Genomic DNA, 26,229 nt, shown 5'->3' with positions numbered 1-26,229 from the left:
TTGTACATAATCTAAGTCAATAGAAGTTATTCTGAAAACCATTTCTCCAACAACACCACAGCAAATAGTTTAAGCTTATTATTGCTAAAAAATTTTGCCACAATACTCCCCGAAAATGCATATACAAATATAATAACTTACTCTGAAAAATTCACCTTACAGAAAGGCCCTTGAATTTCAGAGTAATTCAAACATTTTTAATAAAGATAAACCAATGAGACAAGAAATAACAAATATAAAACAGTGAAAGAGCTGTCCGATTCATCATGAAGACAAAATTCCCACAGATAAAGGCTGATGACAGTGGAAAAATAATGGATGAATTCTAACTATACTCAATCTAGTTACATAATCTGACAGATTCAAAATCATGGATGAATGCAGCTCTTAGTATAGGATTCCAGTAGAAAATAAAAGATGATCTAAGGGACAAAAATCATTGCAGAAGACTTACAGTAGATACTTGATTTCTTGAAGAAGTAGTTACAGTTGCACTCTGTTTTACTGATGCACCTTTTTGTTTATCTGTAAACACTGAACATAAATATACCTTCTATAACTATAAATCTGTAATTTTCCAAATAATTAATATTTAAGTGACAATGAAACACAAAACAGATTTATTTATTTTTTTGCTACAAAATTTCCCAAAGGTGTATCTGGAAAATAAACAGTGATCACAGTTGACATTTCCAACACTTTTCAACCGAAAGCTACCAGAATCTCCCACTCATCTTCAAATTTTCCTAATACTGGAAATGCTTATAAATTTTAAAGATTTTGTAGCTCCACTTAAATTCTTCTAAATTTTCTGTTGATTTAGGTCAAATAACTTTTAAAAGCTCAGCTAATAATACATTTTGTAATTCTCAAATTTAGAATACCCAGCTTAAATGAAAAAAATAATAATTTTTTTTCATCAGAAAAGGCCACTGAAAGGTCACGCTGAATCTCTTCTGTTTTGTGCATCAATTGTTTCCTGGACATTGCCATATCCTCCTTGTCTACTGGTAAGCAGCTAAATGGCTCCTTCAATTTACATCTGCCTACAACAAATATACTGACCTAAGCCTCGAACACATAATCCTGCCCCTTTTTCACTGATATGCTGCTGCAGAATCAGCCCAGCATTAGAATGATCCTCTATGATTTTGGCTTTTATAACAGCTGGGAGTACATATGATTACAATTTCACTTGTAATCCTTAAACTAATTATCTTTGAGCATATTTAGATTGATAATCTCTTTTCGAAATGACAATTGGTTCTGCTTCCTGGAAAAATGACAAATCTGATTCTCCTCAATAATTCTCCTTTGCTCAAAGAGGATCTCTGCTCTAAGTCAATTTAATTTAACCAAATCTAATTTCATTTTTAAAACTAAGTGTTCTGTATCTATAAAAATAGCTCCTAATGAAATTGAACCTTTACTCCCAAGGCTGCTTACATTAATCTAGCACATGTTAATTGTGACAAAAGATTGTCTTCTAGCTGTTCAGAAGTTGATCTGAAATGAACTGAGTTTAGTTCAACTTCTATTTTACAAATGCTTTTGTCCAGAGAAATCACAAATTATATCCTTTTTGGTATTATTTACAGAAATCATAGCTTACAAACTGGAGATGTGGGCTCTGCTACTTTCTCATGTTAAGGAAGGGGTTTATCCCAGTAGTGTGTATATAGTTGCTGCCCAAACTGCATCTGTCCTATGCATGCAGAAAGTCTTTAATGAATTAACTGCCAAATTCACAGAAGTTATTTGGCATTTTATTCTCATTATTATCACTAGGCACTATGTCTCTAGATCTGTGTATGCATCTAAGCTTCAATGCAAGTAGAATATTCAAGTTACTAGTTTTTATAATATCAAGTTATTATATTAGTATAATATGCACAAAATTTCTTAAAACAACAGTAAAGTATTTGGTATTGATAGATGAATTTAAACTTTAATCTTTAGAAACTGTACTCCATTTTATTTAAAATATATATGCTAGATGTGACATACCCAATCCTAACCCCCATTTACCTCACTTTTGCACCCATAGAAGAAATTAATCAAATTCAGGCTTCATGAAACTGGTTTGATATCATAAATAAAAGCTTTTTTGCCAACTTACCTCTACCCTTTGTTGGCTCTTTTTCATCTAGAACAACCCGCTGACCATCCAGATTAGATATAGGGACACCAAGATCAAGTGGTTCCTGCTCACCATTCTAAAGTCGGATCACAGTTTGTATATAATAGAGAAAGAGCTGTTTTCAGAGCAACTTTATGCAGTCTGACACTTTTTAACAGAAAATTAGCAAAGTATTTTTACATAGTGTAGCACCAATGAATCCTTCTTCTACCTTTCCAAAAATGTTTATTCCAAGAGTGTGTAAAATTGCCTTGATTGCAATGAATATAACCCATTCATGTGAGAAGAATGGTATTCAGGGGAAAAGAAGATAGAAGGAGGTGAAATCAGTTTGCAAGCATGCACAAATAGTCTAAGACTATTATTGCATGTGTTTAGCAAATCACTCTCTTCAGAGGAAGTTTGAGATTATTCTGTATTCTAAAGTGTCCATACACCGATTTGTTAATTTTCTAATTCATTAAATGAAATTATCTCATACCAACATGTTTTTCAGGCATTTGAAAAATGTGGGTTGGTGCAGCCAAGACAGTACACATCCTAGAAATATCACAGAAGCAACTTCCCATTACCTGATATTTCAGGAGAAAAAATGCTAGGAAAGTAGTAGTGAACAAGTTGAGTCAGGCTGCTTTCACAGAAATCGTCTGCAAAGGGACTTGATGCAACTTTCATGATTCTTGGGATAACGGAACAATAGCTTTAACTAATCTCAAGCAACTCTCTCTGGCTAAAAGATGGAAATGTTGGGCCCTGGAAGAATTTATGTTCAGGCTGCATTATTTAGGATGGGGGATTTATTGTGAATGAGAAGATAAAACAGATGCAGAATAAAGCCTTAGGGTAGCTACTCTTAAGCAAAATGATTATGACTATTATGCATTTTCATCTCAGCACATAGTCATATATACACATTTGAATGCCTAATTATAAAGATAAGAAAATTTTAGTACTATCATATGCTCTTCTCCAGACAATAAATATTACAGATTGAATTACATCAAAAGATACTTACTAGTCTTGCCACAAGTTCATTAAGATTTAAACCATATTTTGCAACCACAGGCCTTAAGACCTCTGTTACTGGTTTCGTGGGTTTAGCCTTCAAACCGACTGATCGATTGATTGGAACAAGATCCAGCCTGAAACATATCAGTTGTCACGATAAGTATAAATTATTCCAATATATAAAATATAGAAAATATATAAATGCAATATACAGCTAAATAAAGTAAAAGCTGTTGACCCTGCATATACTGCAACTTAACTAATACAAATCCATCCTAACCTGAAGATGCAAAGCACTTTCAATACAAATAAAACCTCCACTGTTTCATTCTCTAGCGCTAAGTGAAGTCAAGAGCCAACCTAATTGTACGGTGACACTTTAGACCAATTGAATCCATTCTCTAGCACTTCCACATTTCCAATGAGATTGCTCTGACCACTGTGTTACTGGAACACTTGCAGACACTTCATGCCTTTTCTATAGCCATGGAGGCAAGAAAAATATTTCTTCTCACTGTCACAAAACAGACCTGCAATTTATAATTCAATTAGTGGAGATGGGCTTTYACAGTAACCTTTTTTTTTTCTTTTTTTTTTTAAATACAGGAACAAATACAATGGAATTTCAGATAATGATAATTTCTGACTAGATGCTACCATATCACAAGAATTTGCTGTAAGAGAAACCTAGATGGAAAAGCTTTAAGAGAGATTCACTTGGAATTTAAGCAGCTTCAGAGCCTGTTATGCCATTTCACATCACTTCATCAAAATAGCAAAGAACCAGGAAAATAAAAAATAAAAGGAAAAAGCTATTCCATTTACATCCGTTTCCCTGCACAGAACTAGGCCTAGCTTTTTTCACTGCTCTTCTTCAGGTGTGCCAAGATTCCTCCGTAACGGCCATGTTTGACTATAACGGCACAACAGGATGCAAACAAGGGCAGGCTGACGAGTAACAGAACTTTCACAGAAGAAATGGACATCACCAGAAGAAATTAAAATTATTAGTGATTTTGTCAGTCACAATTAAACATAAAACCCTTCTTTTCTCTCACGCAAATTACTTAAATACAAGATCTTTAGTCTCACTGATTCTTCCCTTCCACAAAAAACCAAATTGCTGAAACTTCATCTTTCATATTTTAGCACACAACACCTACTAAATAGAAATAATCAGTTTGAATGATTAACTGCTAATTGACACAGAAGTAACAGACATTCACACAACTGAGTATTGCCACATTGTATTTGTATTACGACGGAAAAAATTCCAAATATTTAAGTGTTTTTGCCAAAATGGTGTGTATCTACAGAAAGAAATAAGGTAGAGCATTTCTAAATTTTAATTAACACATAAGTAACATATGGTGCAGCCTRTTTGAAGTTCTTTTTTAATTTGGCAACTGAACAAACACACACCTTAATAAAAGGCTGCTTAGTTTCAATTTATAAATTGAATATGTTATACCATATTCATAATTTTAAAGTACCCTTACATAGAAACTAGCCTACTTCCTAAAGAAAAGTAATATGAAGCTAAAAGTAAGAATGCTTGACAAAATATGTTTTATTCACTTAAAAAATGCAGCCAATAATGTAATAAAATTAATCAAATAGAACAGAATTGAGTGATTGCTGTGATCACACACATTCCGCTTCACAACTTTCTCCTAAAATAATTATTTCAACATTTTTCGTAATGTTAGTTGGGACTTTTAGAATTTAGAAACATTTAAAATGTTCTAGAATTTTCAAATAAAAGAAAAACATGGTTTTGAAATATAATTGTAACATATAATAATGCATTATATTATATATTAATATGTTCATCTTAATAACTTTGACTTGTTTAGCATTCAGTGCTATAAATCTATGCTCAGATGAACTTTTATTTATAGAACTAGACCTACCGAAATGTGCCAGTCAGGCACATAATTACAGGTAATGGAATGGGAACAATCTATTTAATCATAAAGGCTACATTTTTTATTGGGGTGTTTAGGATTAGACTAGGAGGCCCACAAATCAATTTCCATCTCATTCTTGTGCTGCTTCAATCTAGTAGGCATGTCTCTTTTTGACACGAAGCTTTCCTCTGGGCCTGCAGATCTGTTCTATATGCTTGTTCACAATTGTACCAGCTTGAGCAGTTAAGACACTGACACCATAAAAACATTTAAATGTTCACCTAGCACCTAAATTACCCTTGTATCCAAGAGAGCAATCCATAAAGCTTCCTTTTTCAGCACTGAAAACTCACAATGAGCTGCTCTAGGTGGTTGGAAATGTCGCTGGGGACCCACATTTCTCCCATTGATCCTTAGTCTGGTCGTCCTGATCTGAATTATCTTTTAGAAATACCTTAATCTTACCATTACCTGTAGAGACAGCACTTAGTAGCTAGCTCAGAATCTAAGGGACCCTAGTGCCTGAATTTAGGCAGAATGTCTGACTTAAGCACCTATGTACACTCAGAGAATCCCCACGCTGAATCCCTGCCTCTGGCTTAAGTTTTATTGCAATCTAGACTAAAAATGGACATGTGCTTATACTTAACAAAAATCCCAAACTGAGAGTTAACCACAAGACACGGTAATCATTTTCAATTACAAATGCTGGGTCATCCACCTTCACATCAGGCTGCTTCTGCTTGATACTATCAGCTGTTTCTTCTAATGTGCCTATACAATGGATGGGAACCTTAGATACCTAATGCTGGATTCTGGATTGCAATCTAAGATGTTGCATGGCTAACTGGATTATTTACTGAATTCAGACAAATTCTGTTCTGTATTAATTGCTGTTTTGCTGCACAGGTAACTCAGAAACTACATTAGTCCAATTACAAAAACTAGAGGCAACAAAGAGCATGAAAAGACAGTATTTTTGACTCTTACCGAAATAAAGTGCGTTTTTCTAAACGTAGGTCCCGAGATTCCAGGATGCTACTGTCTTGGTGCAGTACAAGTGGCTAAAGATCCCATGGCAGAAACAGAAGAACAGAGAACAAATAGATTTTAAAATATGCAGCAAAGAAGAGCTGCATGATTAGAAAAGCTTTTCAGATAACTCAGAAAGAAAGAAAATTATTAATATAAGTTGTATGTATTCTAGTGTATATTAATTTACAATAAGCAACATGATTAAGGTGTACTTCTCCCTGGTTAGTTCTAACAGAGCAGAAGCCTGTGAGACAATGACCAAACTTCAACTTCCACTGCAGTCAGCAGTATTCTGGAACTCAACATTTTAAACCAAGCCTAGACCCTTCAACTTGAATAAACGATCACATAGAATGATACTTTAGAAAATATTGTAAATTAACAGTTGTTAAAAGATTTAAAAGAGTAGGCACATTGTACACTCATTGACTTCTGTCACTGTAATCATCTAGAGTGATCTCCACCACAAACTAAAGACAATAAATCTGCTTCACATCCACAGCTTCCCTCTGAACCACAGATACTTCTGTTGGAATGAGACCCATCACTTCCTGTCAAGGTAAACTGCTGATAATTTTCCTCCATATTAAAATACACACCTTAATTTTAGCATGAATTCATCTTGTTTTAGCTTTGAACAACTGAGTGACATTACGTTTATTTGCTCTTTTGAAGTACCATCTAAGACCTGCTATCAGTTTTCCATGTTGATATATTTTATTAAGTATGCTTTATCCCTTCCCCTGGACAAACTACGTTGACTAGATACCGAAATCAAGCTATTATTTTAAGGCAATCCTTGTCACAAGCTCACCTCTGCTTTTTGTAATGTGGCTACTCTGACTGGTCACAGTACTTCAGTACTGGTTTGACCAACATTCTCCTTCAACTAACGTACTATTGCCAGTGCAAAGCTGTAAGTAGAACCGGCAGATATGTATCACTATCGAGAGATCAGAATTCCTTATTAGTAAAATAACTCTGCACAGTCTTTAAAAAAACAAACAAAAAAAAACAACAAAAAACAGCACAGGAATATGCAGTACCTTGTCACCTCCAACTAAAAAAAGATCCACTGCAGCTATGTTAATGCCATGTTTCTCGCAGAGTCCAGATAGCATCTCTTTGATGGAGAATCCGGATTTAACAACCATTTTGCTGGACGAACCATCTGGAAGGTTTACAGAGCAGTATTTTGGGGATTTCTCTTTATCTGGTACAAATGCCGGTAATCTAGAGGCTTCAGACTTGGTAGAAAAAAGAAAGAAAAATCAACACCCAATGGGAAAATTAGGAATATGCATAAGCATTTAGAATCTGTACAAACCAAACTAAGCCAAGAAGCATAATTTCAGCAATATTTACAGTTTAGTAATTCTTCAGAATATCAAAAATATCAGATGAATTTAAATACTGAAAAAACTCTTTAGACAAAGATAGCAGCACTGCACAAACTAAACAGATTTCTAGAATTGCTGAGTTTTTGACAGTGAGTGGATAAGACAGGTTATAAGATTCTCAAGCTGTAAAATAGAACACCTAATCAAAAAGCGTAACAAGTAAATGAAATTTTATTTAAGTTGCAGATAATCAAGTGTCCATACTCAGTAATTTTCTGCTGATGTAAAAATTATCATTGGACATTATAAATCAACAAAGCATTTTGGTGATGAGGAACACCTTTAAAAGTCTTCAAACAACACTTAATCTTCTTGTAACATAATCTAAATGATACACATATGAATATCCCACAGAGAAATTAAAATCTTACAATAATTCACTTGATAACCATGCATTTCTTTATTAAAGGGAACAAAAAGTATAGTGTTAATCAGTTATGGGTACAGGGTACAATCTTAATCTTTATTCTAATGTCACAGGCATTAACCCTACTACAAAATACCAGAAGTATTTTTTGAAAATTTAATGAAAAGCTCAATTATAACTTAAAAGGACACTACCAAAATACTATTTCCAACATTATTTTAGGGTATTCATTTTACTTTTTCTCTTCTATTGTACTTGCTTCCTCTCATCCAAATCCCAACAACTTTTTGACTCAAATCAGTTGGAGCGGGAGAGAAAAGAGAGGTTGTTGTTTTAGGGAGGGTTTGTTTTTTTTGTTTTTTTTTTGTTTTTTTTAAGATATGACTTTGCTGCAACAGAAATAAACATGACTTTGCCATGCTTACTTCCCTGACCAACATTTGTAGTGCAGGCAAAATAYACATAGTTGATAGAATCCAGTCAACTAGAGGGATATACAGGCCTACAAAAAAAAAGCCTTTAAAATTACTTTCCATTTTATATACTTCCCCTGTGTTAGCCTAGTTAAAATAAGTTTTATATATTACATTTACTTTTTATAATTAATACTATTTTAATTTTGCCCTGTGAAGGTAGAACTTGATTGTTTAAAATCACAACATCACTACTTATTTCCCTACGTGCTAGCGCAAAATCACAGGGTTGCTGAGAAATTTTCTACCTCTCTCTTATCAAATTTTAGAAGCAGAGCTAAGTCACAATGTCAAGAAGAAAAACTCACAGTTGTAAAAGAAATGAGGAGGAAAGAAGCAAGACAGACACTGCTAGCATAGAAATCATCTTAACACAGCTTGAGTACAGGTCAAGCAGAGGAAAAGCTATAACATGCAGTTTTTCAGAATAGGCTCTCAAAGCTCTGGTAGAGGGAGTGCACTATTTATAATAAAGAGATGCAGGTAGCTCCCTTAGAAAGGCAAACTTTTATTCTAGAAGTTTACTGGTGCTTAAAGTTAGGATTGACAGGAGACAGGATGGAAAGGATATCCTTCTCATAAAAGGACAAAACAAGAAACAATATACGAACACAAACGCTATTGCATTTCTATATTCTAAAATTGTTTAATATTGCATCATGCCCTCTAAATGTATCATTTTAAAATGCTTTCTCAAAGTACTGCTTTAAACAAATGACTTCAGTCTTCTTAGAAAACAATAATGCACTGTTTTCACTGCTCCCCCACTATGTCATTATTAAGAACTGGCCATTACCAAGTCAAGACTAGCAGCTGATGACATGGAGCCTTGTGATTCCCGTCTGTAGGATAATCCATTGGGCTGAATAGAATCTGTTTGTGGAAAGAATCAGTGATTATTAGTAATCCTTAATTTTATTATTTGTTATAATACAGAAAGCTATTGCAAAACCTTAGCTCCTCTGGTGAGGAAAATCATTTTTTTATTAAAGAAAAGAACTCCAAATCTTCATACTATGTACTGAAGCATAGAAAAGCAAAACAATCTTTGGTTGAGTATTTCTTGGTCATGTAATCCTTGAACAACCCCACTTGTTTTTTACAGAGGGCAGAAACAATTTTTAAAACACATAGGAACATTTTAAAATCTTTAAACATTTTTAGAAATATTTTACCTATTCAGATATTTTGAAGGGAAATAAGTAGGTTTTTTTAAAGGGGAGTGCAGGTATGCGCTCTAATCTAAACAAAATCTAAGAAAATCACTAGTCACTTTCAGAAGTTTAGGCCTGTAATCTTAGCAAACGCCTCTGAAATCTTTTTGTATATGAGCATACTGAGAACACTTAAACAATTCATATGATTAAAGATTTCTTGTGGGACTGGGCCTTCACTCAACATAGAAAAATGAAAGGCTTTAACCCACAGAAAATAGACAAGCAGAAACAACAGAAACCATATGGTCTAAATTCGGTGCCTCGATGGGATTTCTCTATTACTGCAACTCAATGGAATGAACAATCCAAAACTTCTGTCTCTTCCTCTAGAGGCCATGTACTGGTGCTTTTTCTAGGGAACTATTCCTTCAACTTTGGAAAACAGTTGAGTAACAAAACAGCAGATTACAAGGTTTTTCACAACTCTGATTCTTTTTTCTTCATTTTAGTCAGGAAAGGGGGAAATAAGAATAGTGAGAGTGTTGAATAGAGAATGTACTTGTGTGGTGCTAATAAGAGAAGAAAAGATTGGATAGTGCACATGAAGAAATTTTAAAATAGCTGTAGTTTTAGCACTATTTGTATATACAGCTCTTGAACTCCTATGTAAAGAGTTGAAATTACTTTACTATAACAACGGCAGGTTCCTGCTTGAAAAAGTGATCGCCAGCGCCCAAAATTGCAGAGTATACTGGAAAGCAGGAAAGTCTCTTGGAAGTCAGTAAAATCAAGTTTAAACATTCTCAGATTTTTATCTATTTATTTTCATATCCACTTTTATAAAAATCCCAGAGATACTAGCCAGGCTATGGGCTTCTGATTTAACAGCTTCCCTCTGTCACATTAAAGGAAGTGCTTAGAAGCAAACTAAACATGATGATATTAGTCACATCTACTGCTGAAACAACTGTGCAGCAAAGCGGAATGTGAAAACTCACCATTTGGATAATCACCATTTTCTTTTCTCTTCTGTGATTTTCCCAAACTCTTACTTCTTGACCATGAGAAAAATGTTCCCCTTTTTTTCTTCTCAGTATCCTCCTCTCCTGACTCTTCATTTAAGGATCTTCCTGACTTTGATTTACCACTTAACTATCACCAAAACACAATTAAATCACTGGTCAGACCACAGTTGTAGGTATATTATCTAAAACAAACATCCCACACTTCTCCTAAAATGAGAGTGTGATCATCAGGTTAGCAGTCTTCACTACCCCACCATTACTGTATGTGCCAGTCTACCTCTCAGTAGCAATCAAAAAAAAAAAAAAAAAAAAAAAAAAACCCAAACCATTGGAAACCACAAGATATACATAGACAGAAACATACTACAGGGTAAGCAGAACAACATAGGAGCTGAAAACAAACCATGGAGAGCTCATGTAAACATGAAAGAACCCTCCACGCTCACCAGCAATGACCAACTTACTGCTAGAAAACCAAAGATGCAACAGATTGTGGGAAAGCCATTTGCCTTATTTTTGAAATGCAGAATTTCATTTATATATTTTTCCTACACTTGACACATGATATGGATTGAAATAATGAAATATTGGTTTTTATACATTATTGTTGATCTTCTAAAGAACTTGAAAAACAATAGTTAAGAATATAGTTTTCAATCAAAGATAACCTTTTTCGGCGTAGAGATATTGGACTTCTCTGAACTGATACTGTGTTTAGAAGTGGGGCTGCTGGGAACACGCTGAGGATCAGGAAGAGGACGACCTTCTACTTCAGCTAGGATGCATTCTTGGTAAAGGGGGGATTTGAGAAAGCGCGTATAGCTATCAAACTTCATCAGGTTAAAAATCTGAAATTAAAATTCAATAAATAATTGTTACGCAAGCTTAAATAACACATCAAGAAAAAAGCACTATTTTGCAACAGCCAACTTCTATAAAACTTAGGACATTAACCTGTAAACAGCATTAGGCATGATTTGGTTTAGATCTTTTAAATACCTTACACCAATTAAAAAAGAAACAAGATTTAATCTATTCCCTTAGCATAGATTACACTATGCATTGTACACAGTGCAAAGTGCAAAAGCAGAAGAGATGATGTGTAGTCTTGGCAACACCATCATCATATCCATCTTTTATTGTGTTTTTATGTCTTCACACATTCCTCACAAAGCACAGAGCAAACTAGCCATTTTAAGTATTTTTAATAGATTTTTACATCAGTACTACATACAACTTAAGATTTGTAAAATTATACAAGTGTGTTTCAAGGTAGCTGTGAACAAGAAAAAAGTTTATGCTCTAAAACTCAGGAATATGATCTAATCACGATATACAATACTATACAATGATATAGGATATGCAAGGTTAATTATTGATGCGGGTAGGGGCAAAGAGGGGAGAATCCGTAAGGTTACAATGAGTCCATCAGGTTACAAGGTTAAAATGGCTGCTCTGGGTGAGACCAACATCCATCTTTAACACCACAATAAGGAAGCAGCTCGGTACCAGACCTGGAGCAAACGCCTGAAACTAATTTAGCCAGACTAGCATGCAAGCGAAAGAAAAAAGTTGTTTTAACTGCTAAACATAATCTCATATATGACATAATATTATATCATAATTTCTCTGTTTCATTACACTGTCTTTCTATTTCTTGTTTTAAGTCAATGTGTTTTTTTACCTTTATGTCTTGTCTTGCGGTTAAACTAATTATACATGACCTGAAAAACACTAGGACTGCCTCTTCTTTGATTATGATAAATTCCCTACCAGCAAAGAACTTAAAAAATCCTAGTGTCTACCACCCAACTGGTTATGGCCTTCCCAAGTGTCTACAGGGAAATCCATCACTAAGTGACAGTTGCCCAGTTGCAGACAGAAAGCATCTTTCAGACCGTGCGGGGACACCTCTCGCAACAAGTACTAGCCCAAAGATTTTTTGACAAACAGAAAGTTAACGCAGAGAGAACGTTAGGCTGCAGTTTCACAGAAACCTAATCCAAACTGAATGCTAACTTCCACAGTCTTGCCTTTCCCCCATATACTCCCACTCCCTCTTGGGCGCCAGCTGTCGTGTTTCTTGGACACTCTAATGAACCATATTCAGCATGGTAAGCTATGAAAAAAGTATTAATTTTTGTGTGTTTAGTTTTGCCAGCTTAATGTGCTGAAATAACTCGGCACAAAGTCTGACGAGCCCTCAAAGCTGAGTACAAAAAGACAGGTAAGACTATGACAGCTAGGTTTCAGCTCTCAGCCTCGGCTGCCAGGCAAAGCAGGCCAAGACGTGGAGTCACCACGAATCAACAACATGTATATAAAAACCAGAAAATTTTAAGGGTCTCCAAAAGAGAAAAAAACATGAAGTATTTGTCACTGACTCTTCCCACTTGAAAAATCGTTCACAAAGAGGAATCTCTCTTCTAAGAAAAATCCAATTCTTTTCCAACCACAGGTACACTGGTAAAATTCATAAAAGGCAACTGGTTTCAGAGCATAGGCAGTCTTCAGGCCAAGACTCAAAATATTCAGCGTATATAATGCACATAGCTTTGAAACATGTCTTACTGTGGAACTCGAGCAATAATACTGCTACATACTGCCAAAAGTGCAAAATATGGAAAAGCAATGTCTGAATCTCATGGACTCATCGATGCATAGATTCAAGGTTATTGGGGAAGAGTAAGAGTACAGTCTGCGTACACCTACACAGCTGCAAAACCAAGCTAACCAAAAAACACAGACTACTTCACTTGCCCATGGAATTTTGATGAAAGTAAAGCATACAGAGGTTAYACTCCTCTACAAATCACAACACTTAAGCTAAATACAATTTGTGGCCAAAAATATAATACACTATTTTACAGCGCTGCTAATACTAATACCTTAAATTTAATACAGCTTCAGGATGCAAAACAAAGCTTTTCAGAGTTGACTCCAGTCACACAATCTAACACCAAAAGATGAGAAAATTGTTATCTATGCTCTGCTAGGTAGTTCTCTCTGCAATATTTTCCTTTAATCTTCCTAAGAGACACAAAGAGAGCTACCGGACTATTAAAGCATAAGGGAAGGCCTCCTTCAATTTGACAGGCATATTTTACAAACCACTTTAACCAAAATCAGACACTATTTCTGTACACACTTGTCCACTAAAGAAAAGAATAAGCAACTGTATGCAAACACCATATTGATAGTGTTGCACCACATGGACTAAACATGGATACTAAAGAATAAGCTTACTTGCACTCACCCTTCATTTCAATAACAGTATTTTTCAGATTATTTTTTAGTTAGTGGCAATTTTCTACACACATGCAAATGTATGGAAAAAGTGTCAAGTGGCACTCCATTACACAGCCTGTTTCTATGCTGCAAACAGAATCTATATAATAAGAAAATGGAGACATAAACATTATATGTAATAAAATAGACAGCATGAGAAAAATACTTTTATACTTAACTATTTCAAAGAAATTCAAAGCACTTCAAAGGAAAAAATAAAAGACACAATTTTACAACAGTTACATTTTCTATGGTTACCTGAAGTTGCTGTTCCTTGAACATATCTGGATGCGGAGAATTGAGAATATCATCTGCCAGCTGTGCCTGGCTATCAATATTAACTGGGGTTGTAGCTTTGCTACACAAAAACTTACTGAAGATCTCCCGAGCTCTGTAAGAAAGCTACAGAAAAGAAATCTTTTCCATATTAATTTATATGCAACTTTGCATACATATTTTTTACAGCTATTTTATATGGATATATTCCATAAAAAAATACAGAGCCATTCAGATTTCCTGAATATATAAGAAATTTTCATTTGATAATAAGAAATAAAGAAGGAGYTTTATTTTTAAATTCTTAAACAAAGATAGGTCTCTTGTCTAATCGTCTTTCTCCGCAGCTCTCTCCTCTCTAGATCTCTCTCATGGACACATCTCATATTGCAGTGTTTACTGCAATTATGGCAAGCAACAGCTTTTGTTAGTTTTAGGGTTAAAAACAGTTTATTTCCTTTAAAATTACAAATATTTGAGTGTCAGATATTTCTTAAGCAGTAAAAGTTGCCATCAGACAAAATAAAATTTAAAATAATCAAACTATAAAAATAATGTCAAGCTCATCAAATGCTGCCTTACAAAGGAGAGTAGATATTTTTGATTTTAAACTTTATAGATAACAGTTACTATTTATATAAATTCTCTCAGCTTCAATTTCCATAAGTTAGAAAAATGTAAATGTATTTACTGTTTAAAAATCATGCTCTATTTTTAGCTTGTTTATTTTGAAACACCCACATTCTGGAAATAATGAAAAAGTTGCACCAAACCAAGCTCAGAGCCTTTAAGAGGATTTCAGAAAATACATAGTTTGAAGACAGAGTGAAGAGGAAGAAAAAATGGATGGTGCACAAAAGAGCAAAAAGTAACTCGGAAGCTGAAACCATTTCCACACTGTAAACCTGACCTGGGTTCAGTGCTGTGGTGTAGACAGAAATGTTACAAACCTGCACAAAAATCATGTAACCAAAAGTGCCTGACCAACGTAGGACAATGTTAAAAGGATGAGATGCAGATCCTCACAGTCTCTGGACAAACGTGTCTGCCACAGCTCACTGCAACACTTGTATATCAAAGTTACCTTATAAATGCATTATTTTGGCTAGCGGGAGTAGTCTAGCTGAAGGAGACACTAGAGGCTAATTTTCGCCTCTCTTTAGCAAGTTAAATTACCTTGCTGTGCACCGCATAGCACTGGGCTACTGCAGTGTTTCCAACATCCAGAATACCTCAGCTCCTTTCTACTGAGCTACCTCTGCACTTCACCAAAGCATAAATACAACCAACATCTTAACCTTGGGACRGCACTCCCAGGGGATTAGGAAACTCAGGCTGAGGCTCCTACCCTGTTTTAGTGAAATCACAGTACTAAGACCAAGTATAGTTCCAATAATTTCAATAATCCTGAAGAAGCATCAGTTTTTAGCAAGCAACATCATGTATCAAAATATAACACTGGCTTACCTCTTTTTTATCATGTGCTGGTACATGGTTAAAATATTCACAGGCCTGCCAAAATAAAATATTTTCTTCACTAAATTCCTTCCGTAGAAATTCCTAGAGGAAAAATAAGCAAATAAATAAATGCAGCATAAAGAAAAGAAGTTACTTGCAGTTTTATACAACATATTTGTAGTGGTTGATGAGAATATTAAAGTTTGCATAATGAAAATATTTCAGTCTCACAGTCCATTTTTTTCAAAAGCAAAATTCAGTTCATTTCCAATTTGTACCTTGTGCTTTTCTTCTTTTTCTTTTTAAATATATACAATTGAGAATAATGCATTGAGTTATGATCAGATCATTTCCCTGTACATTGGTCAAGTCTGAAACTTCATGTGAAGTTACACTAGTACATACACTAACGAATAAGCTTTTAATAACAATTTCAATATTTTATAACAATATTTTAAAAATTGCTCTGTAAACAGACTATATTTAATTGTATTTCTAATAGTTTAATATAGACAAGTAACTGCTTCTCCCCAGAATGCAGTTCTATGCTCAAATAATCAATCCTCATTTACATGACTATTCATGTGAGTAGATGTTTATAGAACAGTCACAGTCAATTCTGTATTCATTACAGCATCTTTCTGCACCACAAGGCAAATACAAAATATCCTTCATCACTGCTTGCTTGCTTATGTGGTCACATAGGTTCTCCCTGGAAAATGCTTTCTTGAGAAAAAAATTAAATCATCCAGTACCACACACAATAATCAGGACATTTATATTATAGAAGCATCCAAAGGTCCAAGCAAGGACTGGGACCCAATTTGGTTGGGAAATTACACAAATATAAATTGTCCCTGTTTCAAATCTGCATAATCCAATATTCTCTCTGCATATGTTTCTTTAAAGCATTTTATGTGTTAAAAAAAATCTTTAAAAAAATTTTTGGTTCTCTCAAAAATCACCCAATGACTCGCATAATTGGAATGCTTGTTTATGCTTTATAAATTTAGGTATCAGAGTTTAACTGAGGATCTTATTTTAAATTAGCCCACAAGCCACAAATTTCACTCAAGCGTCATGCTGATATCACTTGAGTTTCCTTAACATACAAAAGCAGCCTCAGAAAAGCAGTATGAGACAAATCTTCACAGAGAGACTTAGAACTTTTAAGATTTACCTGGAATTTAGGGAGTCCAACTGTAGGAAAGCAATTGAGAAAGACTACAATACAGGGATCCTAAATCCACTAGCCACTTCCCAATATAACCTAAAAGCTTTTGAGATACTTCACCTGAGACACAGAAAGCCTAAAACACAATCCAGAGAGTAGTCAGGGCATATTTTTGCATTCTACATGTAATCAAAGATTAAAAGAGAAACAAATTTGTGAGCAGGAACCAGAATGCAATTGCCCACTTCCTAGCTCTGTGCCTGCACTACAAATCTATGGCCAATCTCTTTTTTTTTTCTTTTCTGGCCCCATGATTTTAGCACACCTGGCTGCACTATTCAGCTTCATCAGGAAGAATGGACGGTGCCCCAGTTGGAACATTATGTAGCTTCTTCATTGTTATATATTTCTGGGAAGCAGATGTTGGTCTGAACCACATCAGGAGGGAACTGAAATCAGGTCTCTCACTTCCAGGATTACTGTTCTACTCAACACAGTATTATGCAAAATGTGAGTATTTGCAAAATATGCAAACCTCTTCCTCTTAGAGAGTAATTCCTGCTCTGTGACAAATCTGTCCTCAGGAGATGACTATGCATTCAGAATTCCAAATGGACCACGACGCTTACTACACAACCTTGAATTAAATGCTCATGCTCTGAAGGTGCTTGGTTACTGGCAGATATCTATATAGCAATTTCTTTTGGCTAGTTACAGGTGATTCCCTTCTCAGTCTGTGGCCTTTCTGGACTTCCCTTTGAAGGCATGTTAACCTGTCAGTTGAAGGGCATTTATTTTAGGCACCATGACTCACCAGCCTTCATGCCAGACTTCAAGGCATTATGATATCCAGGTTGCAGGTAAAACCTAAGTAGAGACTGTGAATCTCTCCTGGGCCTCAAGAAATTGGTGGTGCACACAATAAATTTCAACATCCCCAAGTTTTTCTTTAAATTGGGTATTTCTTTAACACATACACTTTTGTAATGTTCATAAAAATAATTTCTAATTAGAATAAAATAGAAAAAAAAAAAAATCAGTAAAACTTCCTGAATTTAGTATCTGAAGCTCATATTTTGCTGAAATGAAAAGTCATCTTTAGCTTTTTAACCCAGCAACTTAATAAAATAGTCTGTTAGCTCTTTTCTAACTTTTTAAGAGAAATTTTGAACTTTCATGGTACTGAAAAATTATTGCACCTATTTCTTAAGTGTATGTAAATAAGTTTACTGACAGCTTAAAAGTAACAAGAAAAGCCAACCAATTACCAGAAGCACTCCCCAAACTACATAATTTTTCAAGTGGACTCCAACATCAGATCAAAAGTGTAATTATTCTTTCAGTCTGAAGAGTAGTCTCAGAAACTAAGCAGAAATGCTGACAAATCTTAGGCTACTCTGCTAAGAAAATGAAAAGACAAGTAACATATATATCCAGAGTATTCTTATTTTGCTTTCATCTTCTGTTTCCTCAAACAGGTGTTCACTGTTAATGTATTTCACAGGCCCCCACACCATTTAGGATGGATGCCTGCTTATTCATCATTTTGACATTTTAATGTACTTTTGTATCTAGTATGAAGTACATACACAGAGATACCTAAATATTTGTTTGAATACCTGTTAATATAATTTTGAAAGACCTTGTAAGTTGAATACAGTGAATTAGGCTACATTAATTTTATAAAACGACAAGTCATAATCATTCAATGTTGCAAAAATATTTTAAACCTAATAGCAATATCCACCATTCGAGGCGGGCAGAGGGTTCCTGGTTATTTTTTTGCTAAACTCAAAAACCTAGAGCACAGAAATCCCTATTTTGAAAGTTAAGGAGTTGTCTTCTGAGTTACTGCAGAATTCTAATAATCTAAAATTCATACACACAGGTTTCTTTTTGTACTGTTTCTGAAAATGATTTAAACAGCACTGAATGGTCTCCTGTGATAATCTGAAACAGCAACACATACATACAGTTCAATTTTCTTGTATGTAAAATAGAGACAACTTCATAAAGGTAGTCAGGAAGCTTAATTTATGCTTTGCAAATACCCAGTATTACTCCTGCAAGCTGCACCTTTAACAAGTGCTGTTAACTATTTAATTACTTCCCAAAATATTTCTAAAGTACTTTTGCCTCAAGATCAGCCATTTTGTCATTGAAAGAATCTTCTGCATGGCTTCCAACATTTCAGTATGAAAACAAATGAATAGGCTAATTCTTAGAAAACTATTGACACCTGATCTTTTTCTTTCAAAATATCTTGACTACAGATACAACTATAATTGAACATAACTGTTTTACAAAATGGGGAATCTTACTAAATATTCAGACACAACCTACATTTTTATCAGAAACCTTTGCTATCCAGAAGTACATGAAAACATGTGGACTACTATGAACGCTTATTCAACTGCAAGCCAGTTCAGTTAAACTTAGAAAGATGTTCAGGTAACAACTGTATAACAATGATCTCCTAACCTTTTGTCCTATGTAAGGATAGTGGCAAGAAAAAAAAAGAACACAGAAAAATTACTGCAGCCATATCAGATATTTTGAAAGGCTTCTTATTGTCACTCAAAACTTACGGAAAAATATTTAATGCCAACAGGATCCTGAAGAAGACGCTCAAATGAAACAGCCCAGCTTGCAACTCTTCTTTCTCGCAGTCGTCGACAGCTCTGTACACTGGGAAGACTAGCATTGCTACTGAGGCTATTCTCACTGATGCAGTCTTTTAAATCAGTGCTGTTCAGTTCTGTTAAAAAAATTAACAAATTAGTCAATAAAATATTACTCTCTTTTACTCTTCTTTCTACAGCATTTTTTTCCATATATATTATTCCACCTGCTCAAAGTTCACAGTAGTGCAGACTTCACAAGATCCCTTCTCATTCTTTTTAGGAGCAACTGCACAGAAAAAAAAAAAAAAATACTCTCAAATTTTCTTCTGTTCCACTGCAAAGAAAATTATACTAGTGTCTTAACAGCAATTCCCTGGCAGAAGCAAAAGGGAAGGCAGAAAGACAAATTGTGTCTTTTCTTGCTGTAGAAAAAAAAGTATTTTGGATAATATTTCCTTCTTACATTCTTGTCCCCACAAACTGCAATCCTTTAGAGGATTATCCAAAGAAGGTGGACCTTTAAGAAACCACCTTTCACCAAAAAGTGGACAAAAACCTATCTGGCAATAGAAGATAGCAAAATTTTATACACTCTTATATCAGTAGACATGGACTCTGTGAAATGTTCCATGGAAATGAGAGATTCTTGCTAAATGCTGAAAATTTAGGAAAGGGGACAACTGAGCAAAAGAATAGCAATGAGAAAGGGCTAGTAATGGATGGCTTCTTTCTTCACCCATGGGAAACAGAGCCATCAATCCATAGACCCTGAACTGATCAACAGACTTTCTCACAAAAACAGGGATCCACGACTCTCTCCCAGACTAGAGCCAACATACTGCAATAATCGGGAGACGCCGATGTTCTCCCAGTCTTTGTGTGAACAACTCAGCAGAACAGTTCCAAGGGGACTGCTTTTCAGCTGCCTTTTGGGAGCCTTTTTCCAACCTGTCCTTGCTGGAGTATTTTGGGGGTCGTCTTGACATTGGTGATCATTGTAAAATTCTGTGGAGACCACAGAAGAAATAACAATCTGTTTTAGTAGAATAATGATTGTATCTAAATATAGTATTTTCCTAAAGAGTCTGAGCCAGGAGAGAAAGAATTAAACTAACAGTGTTTTCAAACTGAGCATAGGAAAAAATGGAAATATTCAAAATGAGAGAATACATACCACTACAACAGATTCGTAACAAAAATAATGTTGAGATGACATCCCATTAGCCAGCTCATACAAAATACTGTAACATGATGTTACAGGAATTTAAGTGCTAAAAGGGTAGCAATACTGCTATAAGAAATAAGAGAGAACAATAGTTGCAGGTTGTCAACAGATTTTGATGACACCTGGCAAGCAAAACCAACTGAAAAACTCAATGTCAAACTATGCTCACCCAATGCCTTCTCTCAGGATGAAGCTGAGAAATGACCAGATACTTTTGAACAGAAATGTCTTTTGTATTTGGAAAGATGAATTAAAAAGAATCCTTAGAGAATTTAGGAAAAATACATCCATGTGTAGTAGCATGACTGTACTAATTTCAAGTATTTATCATTAATCCAAGATCATCTTTGTCACAGATCAGTAAATAGAGTATACACAAAAAATATTAAAAATTGATCACTTGTTCACAGAAGTGGAAAGGTGAAAGAGAAGACTGTTCTAACAAAAAAGGGAATTGTACATTGATACAGCATGGTCCTGTTCACAAACTTCTCATTTATTTGTTGCATGCCCTTTTACAAATCACTACTCTCACCATCTCTCAGTTTACACAAATGTAAAATTGGTAGAGTAATACTCACAGTCACCCACTTCACAGATGTCATCTGAGGTTTAATTAATTGTGTAGACACAACTGAATAAAACCCTGAGCAACCTTGTCTGATCTCATAGCTGACCTTGCTTTAAGCAGAAGGTTGCACTAGAGTTCTCCTGAGGTCCCTTCCAAACTGAATGATACTGTGATGAAGTGATTTTATGAAAAAGGTAGTCATTGGATTCTTTGAAATATGAGCTGTAATAGAGGATACAAGAAAACCATATCCTCAGATAAATAGGTGATATCTTCAATAATTCTATGCCAAACATAAAAGCAAATATACAGCTCACTATAAATGCAAACTCATTGAAAAAATGGAACTCACAACCAGTAAGAAATAGCCTACTCTTCACAAGGACATTTTTCTTATTGTTTATTTTCCTCACTTAATCACCTGCACTAATGGAAGCAAGGAGTAATTTCACCGAAATTATTACTTTATAAGATCTCTCAAGGACTCCTTTTTTCTTATATATACAAAATGACTTTGCATTTCTATATTCTATGTTACAAAACATTATTGTTTCTCCCTGAAAGTATGAACTTTGAAAAAGGGACCATTCAAAGATAGTTATAAAGACAGCAAAAAGTTATAAAGACAGTTATAAAGACATCAAGATAAGAAAATTTAAAGAAAACAATTCTTATGAAACTTGATTTTTAAACTAAATGCATTCGAGAGCTTAGAAATATCTACTAAGGTGTAACAGCTATCTACAATTTCTGTAAGCAAAACTATTGTTTAAGCAAAATAAGACAAAGATACTGAATAACATTAGGGAGAAGTCAAAATGTAACTATTTCTTATTAAACATTATCCTTGTTTAAAATATAAGAAGAATATTTTTCCTCCCCTTATGGCCATATTGATCAAATCTAAGTAAAAAGACTCAGCAAATAATTCCAGATTGTCTTATGTCAAGTATTTATTCACTTTTTCCTGTAAGACACATACCAAAGAACAGAAGCAAGTCAACTGTTAGCTTCATTAGAGAATACCTGTCACCACAGTGAAACTATTGTGAAAGAGGCTAATGTGAATCTGAAGTGAATTATTATCTTAATTTATTATCTAAATTATTTTGCTTTAACTCTGCAGGTGGATATATTTTATGCTACAGTCCAGGCTGTGAACAAACACCCACCTCTTGATACATCTGGAACAGTTACAGCTGTTACTAAACCCTGCCTCACTGCTAGAGGGTTCAGTCCCCAACGAATTTCTGCAGTGGAGAAATTCAGATGAATATTTCCTAGACCCTTTCAGGTAAAATCAGAAAGGTAAACTTATCCCACATACCAAACTGTTTAAGCCTACTTGGCTGATTTGGGGAAATTAGGGAGCAGTAGTCACATGAACTGCTCAACTTGAAACCCACAAGTCACCGTGCCTTAGGGCTGGGAAGGGATTGCAAAGCAGTAGGCCCAGGAGTCCTCAGAAGGTGAGTTTCCCCTTTTTGCCTCCTCCGCACCACAGGGAAACTGAACAGCCGCCACTGGGAGACAGAAAGACCAAACTGTAATTAAGGTCTTTGAGTATCTGCACCAGTCAGCGACTGCCAACCACCTTCAATCGCTAGAAGCTGCTCGCTCTCCCCAGCTTGTCAGAATTACATTTGTTATAAACTACAGTGGGTTCTCATTCCTCTGATATGCTGTCCCAGGGAAACAGATGAATCAAAATAAGCCTGCTTTTTCAAGAACTTTGAGAGCCACTGTCACAGGCTCTCCAAAGGGGGGCTGCTCTTAAAGCAGCATTAGGGGCTTATTTATTCACAGTAAACTTCCTCTGTTCTGTCAAATTGTATTTAGCTAACTCAGATTATTTCAGAAAGGACTAGTTTTATTCACAATTAACCCAGATGCTGCTTTTTTCTCCCCTGAAACAAAAATGCAGTTTCCTTTAAAAATCTGTACAGATTTCTGCAGGGGTTCCTATTAATGTGAAAACCATTCAGAACAAGATTCTTTCCCACAAAAGGCTTAGTTATTCAATTTTCTTTTACTACATATATGAACAGTTGCAGTTAAAACGGTTACAGCACAGTGCAGGTATAGCAATACATAATTTGGAATCAGAGAGAAAGAAAGGTCAGATGGGGGAAAAAAAAAACCAACAACTATATCTCTAGTACACAATTTATCCAAATCACACTTAAATGAAGAATGTATAAACATATGGCTCCTGCTGCACTCCCCTTGCAGAGGAATGTTTCCAGCATAAGACTTGAGGGTCAGGTTTCCTGTCTCTCGCAGCGCTTGCATTCCCAGCTCCATAAGGACCACCTTGGAAAGGAGGAACCGAGAAACTTTCCAACCTAGCCATGTATTTCATCTCACAATCACTCTGCTGGGAAATAAAARCAGTGGCCTCAACTCATCCAGGATGAGAAAAGCCGAGAACCCAGATTCCTCACTCTCCGGTCTCACCACTAGTGACCTCCTCCTTTTTGTTACGTGTTTAAAAAAGTAAGATTAGGTACTGTGAATCTCAAGATGCCAAAGCAGTTTACTGTGAAAACCCCAACTCAGGTGCCTGGAAGACACATCAGTGTTGTGAACAGAGCTTCCTAAAGCCTTCCTTCCTCCTTCCTAGTGTATGGAAGCACTGACTCATCCTGCACTGCCTGGAGGAAGGAGGCTCCTTCCTGGAGCACTCTGGATCCCAGGCATCTCTCTGTATTTCTCTTCCGTTCCAGACCCACCATACCCCGGGAGGAAGCCCACCATTTTCTATGCAAACTCATGCAGTTTCATTTAACTACCTCCTTCAAATGCAGAACTGACACAGAATGCTTCCTAAAATTCTGCACAGATAAGATCCTTTTACACCTTTTGTGTTTTAACATTTTGTAAAGTGTTTTGGGTTTCTTTATTTTACAAAAAACGGCATTCTGTAAGAGAATGCACACATCTAATCAACTAAAAGCTTGAAAGTATTCAAGATAAGATGGCTTTGAAAGTTTTGATTTAAATCCTATAAAGCAGCAAGTCTGAATACAACAAAGCATATTTTTGTAAATGTTTTTTCATAAAATCTACATAAACTTTTCAACCTTTTTATACCTCTTTTTTATTGTGAGCAGCTCCACAAATTCCTTCTAATCATCAGAATACCTACATTCATATAATTAAGATATTCCAGTTAATCACTAAAAACATTACCTGGATAAAGCTGATAAGAACCACTGTGGTGCCATCTAATCAAATACTTCAAGGTATTCACTGAGAGCCATCCTTCTGAATCCATACCAAATTCAGCTGCAGTCTCCCGGAACCCATTGGGTGAAGATTAGCCTTCCTAGTTGGTACATTGTTCCTCCCTAACTTTGGGGATAAGGGATGCTAATGCATTTCCCCCAGCAATTCCTGGTAGCCTTTTACACACTTCAGAACAAATCGATTCTTTACCTCGTGGCTTCAAGCAGAGGAAACCAATAGTATACTTAACACAAAGCATTATAAAATGCTACATAAATAATTTAAAGAAAAGACCTTTTGCCACTGCTTCTAAGGGAATTTGAATTATTTATGTTACCGTGGAACACGGCTACAGCAAGCATGCATCGCCAGTATAACTAAAAAATAAGTCATATGCCTGTTAGAGGAAATCATCTGTCTGTATATAGTGTAAACAATAGTGTTCTGTTTTGTTTTGGAGTTCATTGGGGATTTTTTATCCTGCCTTCTTTAGTTACTTTTTAAAATACACTTCTACATTATTTATTATTCTAAATGTCAGATTCCTTTAAAAGAAAAATCTTTAAGAACATTTTTCCTTAGGAAAATTCTTTCCTGGTGATGAACACTAAAAACAAAAAAATCATCAGATACTACATACAGCAAAGTGCTCTACAAGAAAAAGACACATATTATATCTGTAATCTTTACGTATATGGAAATAATAGACTTCAGCTTCATGGAACTGATTCTGTATAGGGAATAGTAGGTAAGAACTGACTTAAGAGATTCTGAACAGCTCAGACACCTCACCACCTGCCTGTCTGGGAGATGACTGACGATGTACCTTTATTATATGTCCACTGACCCTGAAGTTTTCCCTTTGTAAAGCTCCACCCAGGTATCAATGGTGAGAGTGAAAGTAAGACATTAGCTGGTGACTGATGACAATTTAACTATTTCATCTCTGAGATGATCTAGATAGCACAGTGCTCAAGACAGCCTGTGTTAGAACTCTCAGTATTCCTACGCTAAGGAGAAATGTATAGTTTCAGAGATGGGAAACAGGAGAAATCCGCTAGTTATGGGTAGTTGTACTAACATGAAATGATTTATGCCATTTGTAGACCATAGGTGCTGTGGACTATTTGAKCTGTAGCAGTGATCTTGCATCTAAACAGTATTACTATTTGCTTTCTGATTGTAATTCATTAAGCAAATCAATTACAGTCATTTCTTAAGAGTTGTGGCTGGTCAGTATCATTGGAAATAACGCTAATTCAAGTACCTATATCTTTACATGTTACCTATTTTAAAAAGTCCAAAGTGCACAATTTTGGCTAATGAGAACATCCTAGCCTTGCACAAGCTGAGTTACTATCTAAAATAAATGCAACAAGGAGTAAATGGTTTCCAATGTCTGGCTCTAATGTAATAAAATCCATATGACATGAGGCTTCATTGACTTTGGGAAAAAAGTGGCCAGAAAGCTGTCATGCCTCCTATTATATTTCAAGGATGTATGTGAGCACATAATTATTACACATAAACTCTCCTTCCAAGACTAAATCTTAATAACATGTATGTATACATATGTATTATTAGTCTGGGAAGGGAAGTTTGTACTGCTATATTAATGGTTACACTGGTGCAAATCTTGCTAATCTAGACATGCCCTGTAATATGTGAATCTGTGGATCTATTAATGAATTACTGAAATTAGAGAAGATTGGAAAATTTTCAGTGCTGTGACATTTTCAATAAGAGTGAAAGCCTGAAAATGTAATTTAGACATGAATCAGAGCTTTTTACTCAATGTAGCTCTAAATGAAATGAATTAGGATTTTATTTCAATTCATTTTTCCTGGTTACATTCTCTCTGGTTCTTATT

General features: G+C 35.2%; 1 protein-coding gene across 5 annotated transcripts in view; it reads right to left on the bottom strand.

The window, feature by feature from the left end:
- Nucleotides 1–26,229, bottom strand: part of RGS12 (regulator of G protein signaling 12) — a 91,856-nt gene that overhangs the window by 15,491 nt on the left and 50,136 nt on the right. For 4 of the 5 annotated variants that reach the window (XM_026064606.1, XM_026064603.1, XM_026064602.1 and 1 more), the window contains exons 5-15: nt 19,300–19,469; nt 15,547–15,639; nt 14,062–14,205; nt 11,184–11,363; nt 10,489–10,642; nt 9,130–9,206; nt 7,140–7,340; nt 6,049–6,122; nt 3,156–3,282; nt 2,120–2,216; nt 455–534 (exon numbers count right to left, since the gene is read on the bottom strand). In XM_026064606.1, coding sequence (XP_025920391.1) covers nt 455–534; nt 2,120–2,216; nt 3,156–3,282; nt 6,049–6,122; nt 7,140–7,340; nt 9,130–9,206; nt 10,489–10,642; nt 11,184–11,363; nt 14,062–14,205; nt 15,547–15,639; nt 19,300–19,469 — 1,397 coding nt within the window. The remainder of the gene's footprint in view (nt 1–454; nt 535–2,119; nt 2,217–3,155; nt 3,283–6,048; nt 6,123–7,139; nt 7,341–9,129; nt 9,207–10,488; nt 10,643–11,183; nt 11,364–14,061; nt 14,206–15,546; nt 15,640–19,299; nt 19,470–26,229) is intronic. The other variant, XR_003253307.1, reaches the window with a different exon arrangement.

This window comes from Apteryx rowi, unplaced genomic scaffold, assembly GCF_003343035.1.
Source record: "Apteryx rowi isolate R43461 unplaced genomic scaffold, aptRow1 scaffold_22, whole genome shotgun sequence".
In the NCBI taxonomy this organism is placed as follows: Eukaryota; Metazoa; Chordata; class Aves; order Apterygiformes; family Apterygidae; genus Apteryx; species Apteryx rowi.
The sequence above is the reverse complement of the archived record's forward strand: the minus strand, read 5'-3'. Positions and strand labels throughout refer to the sequence as shown.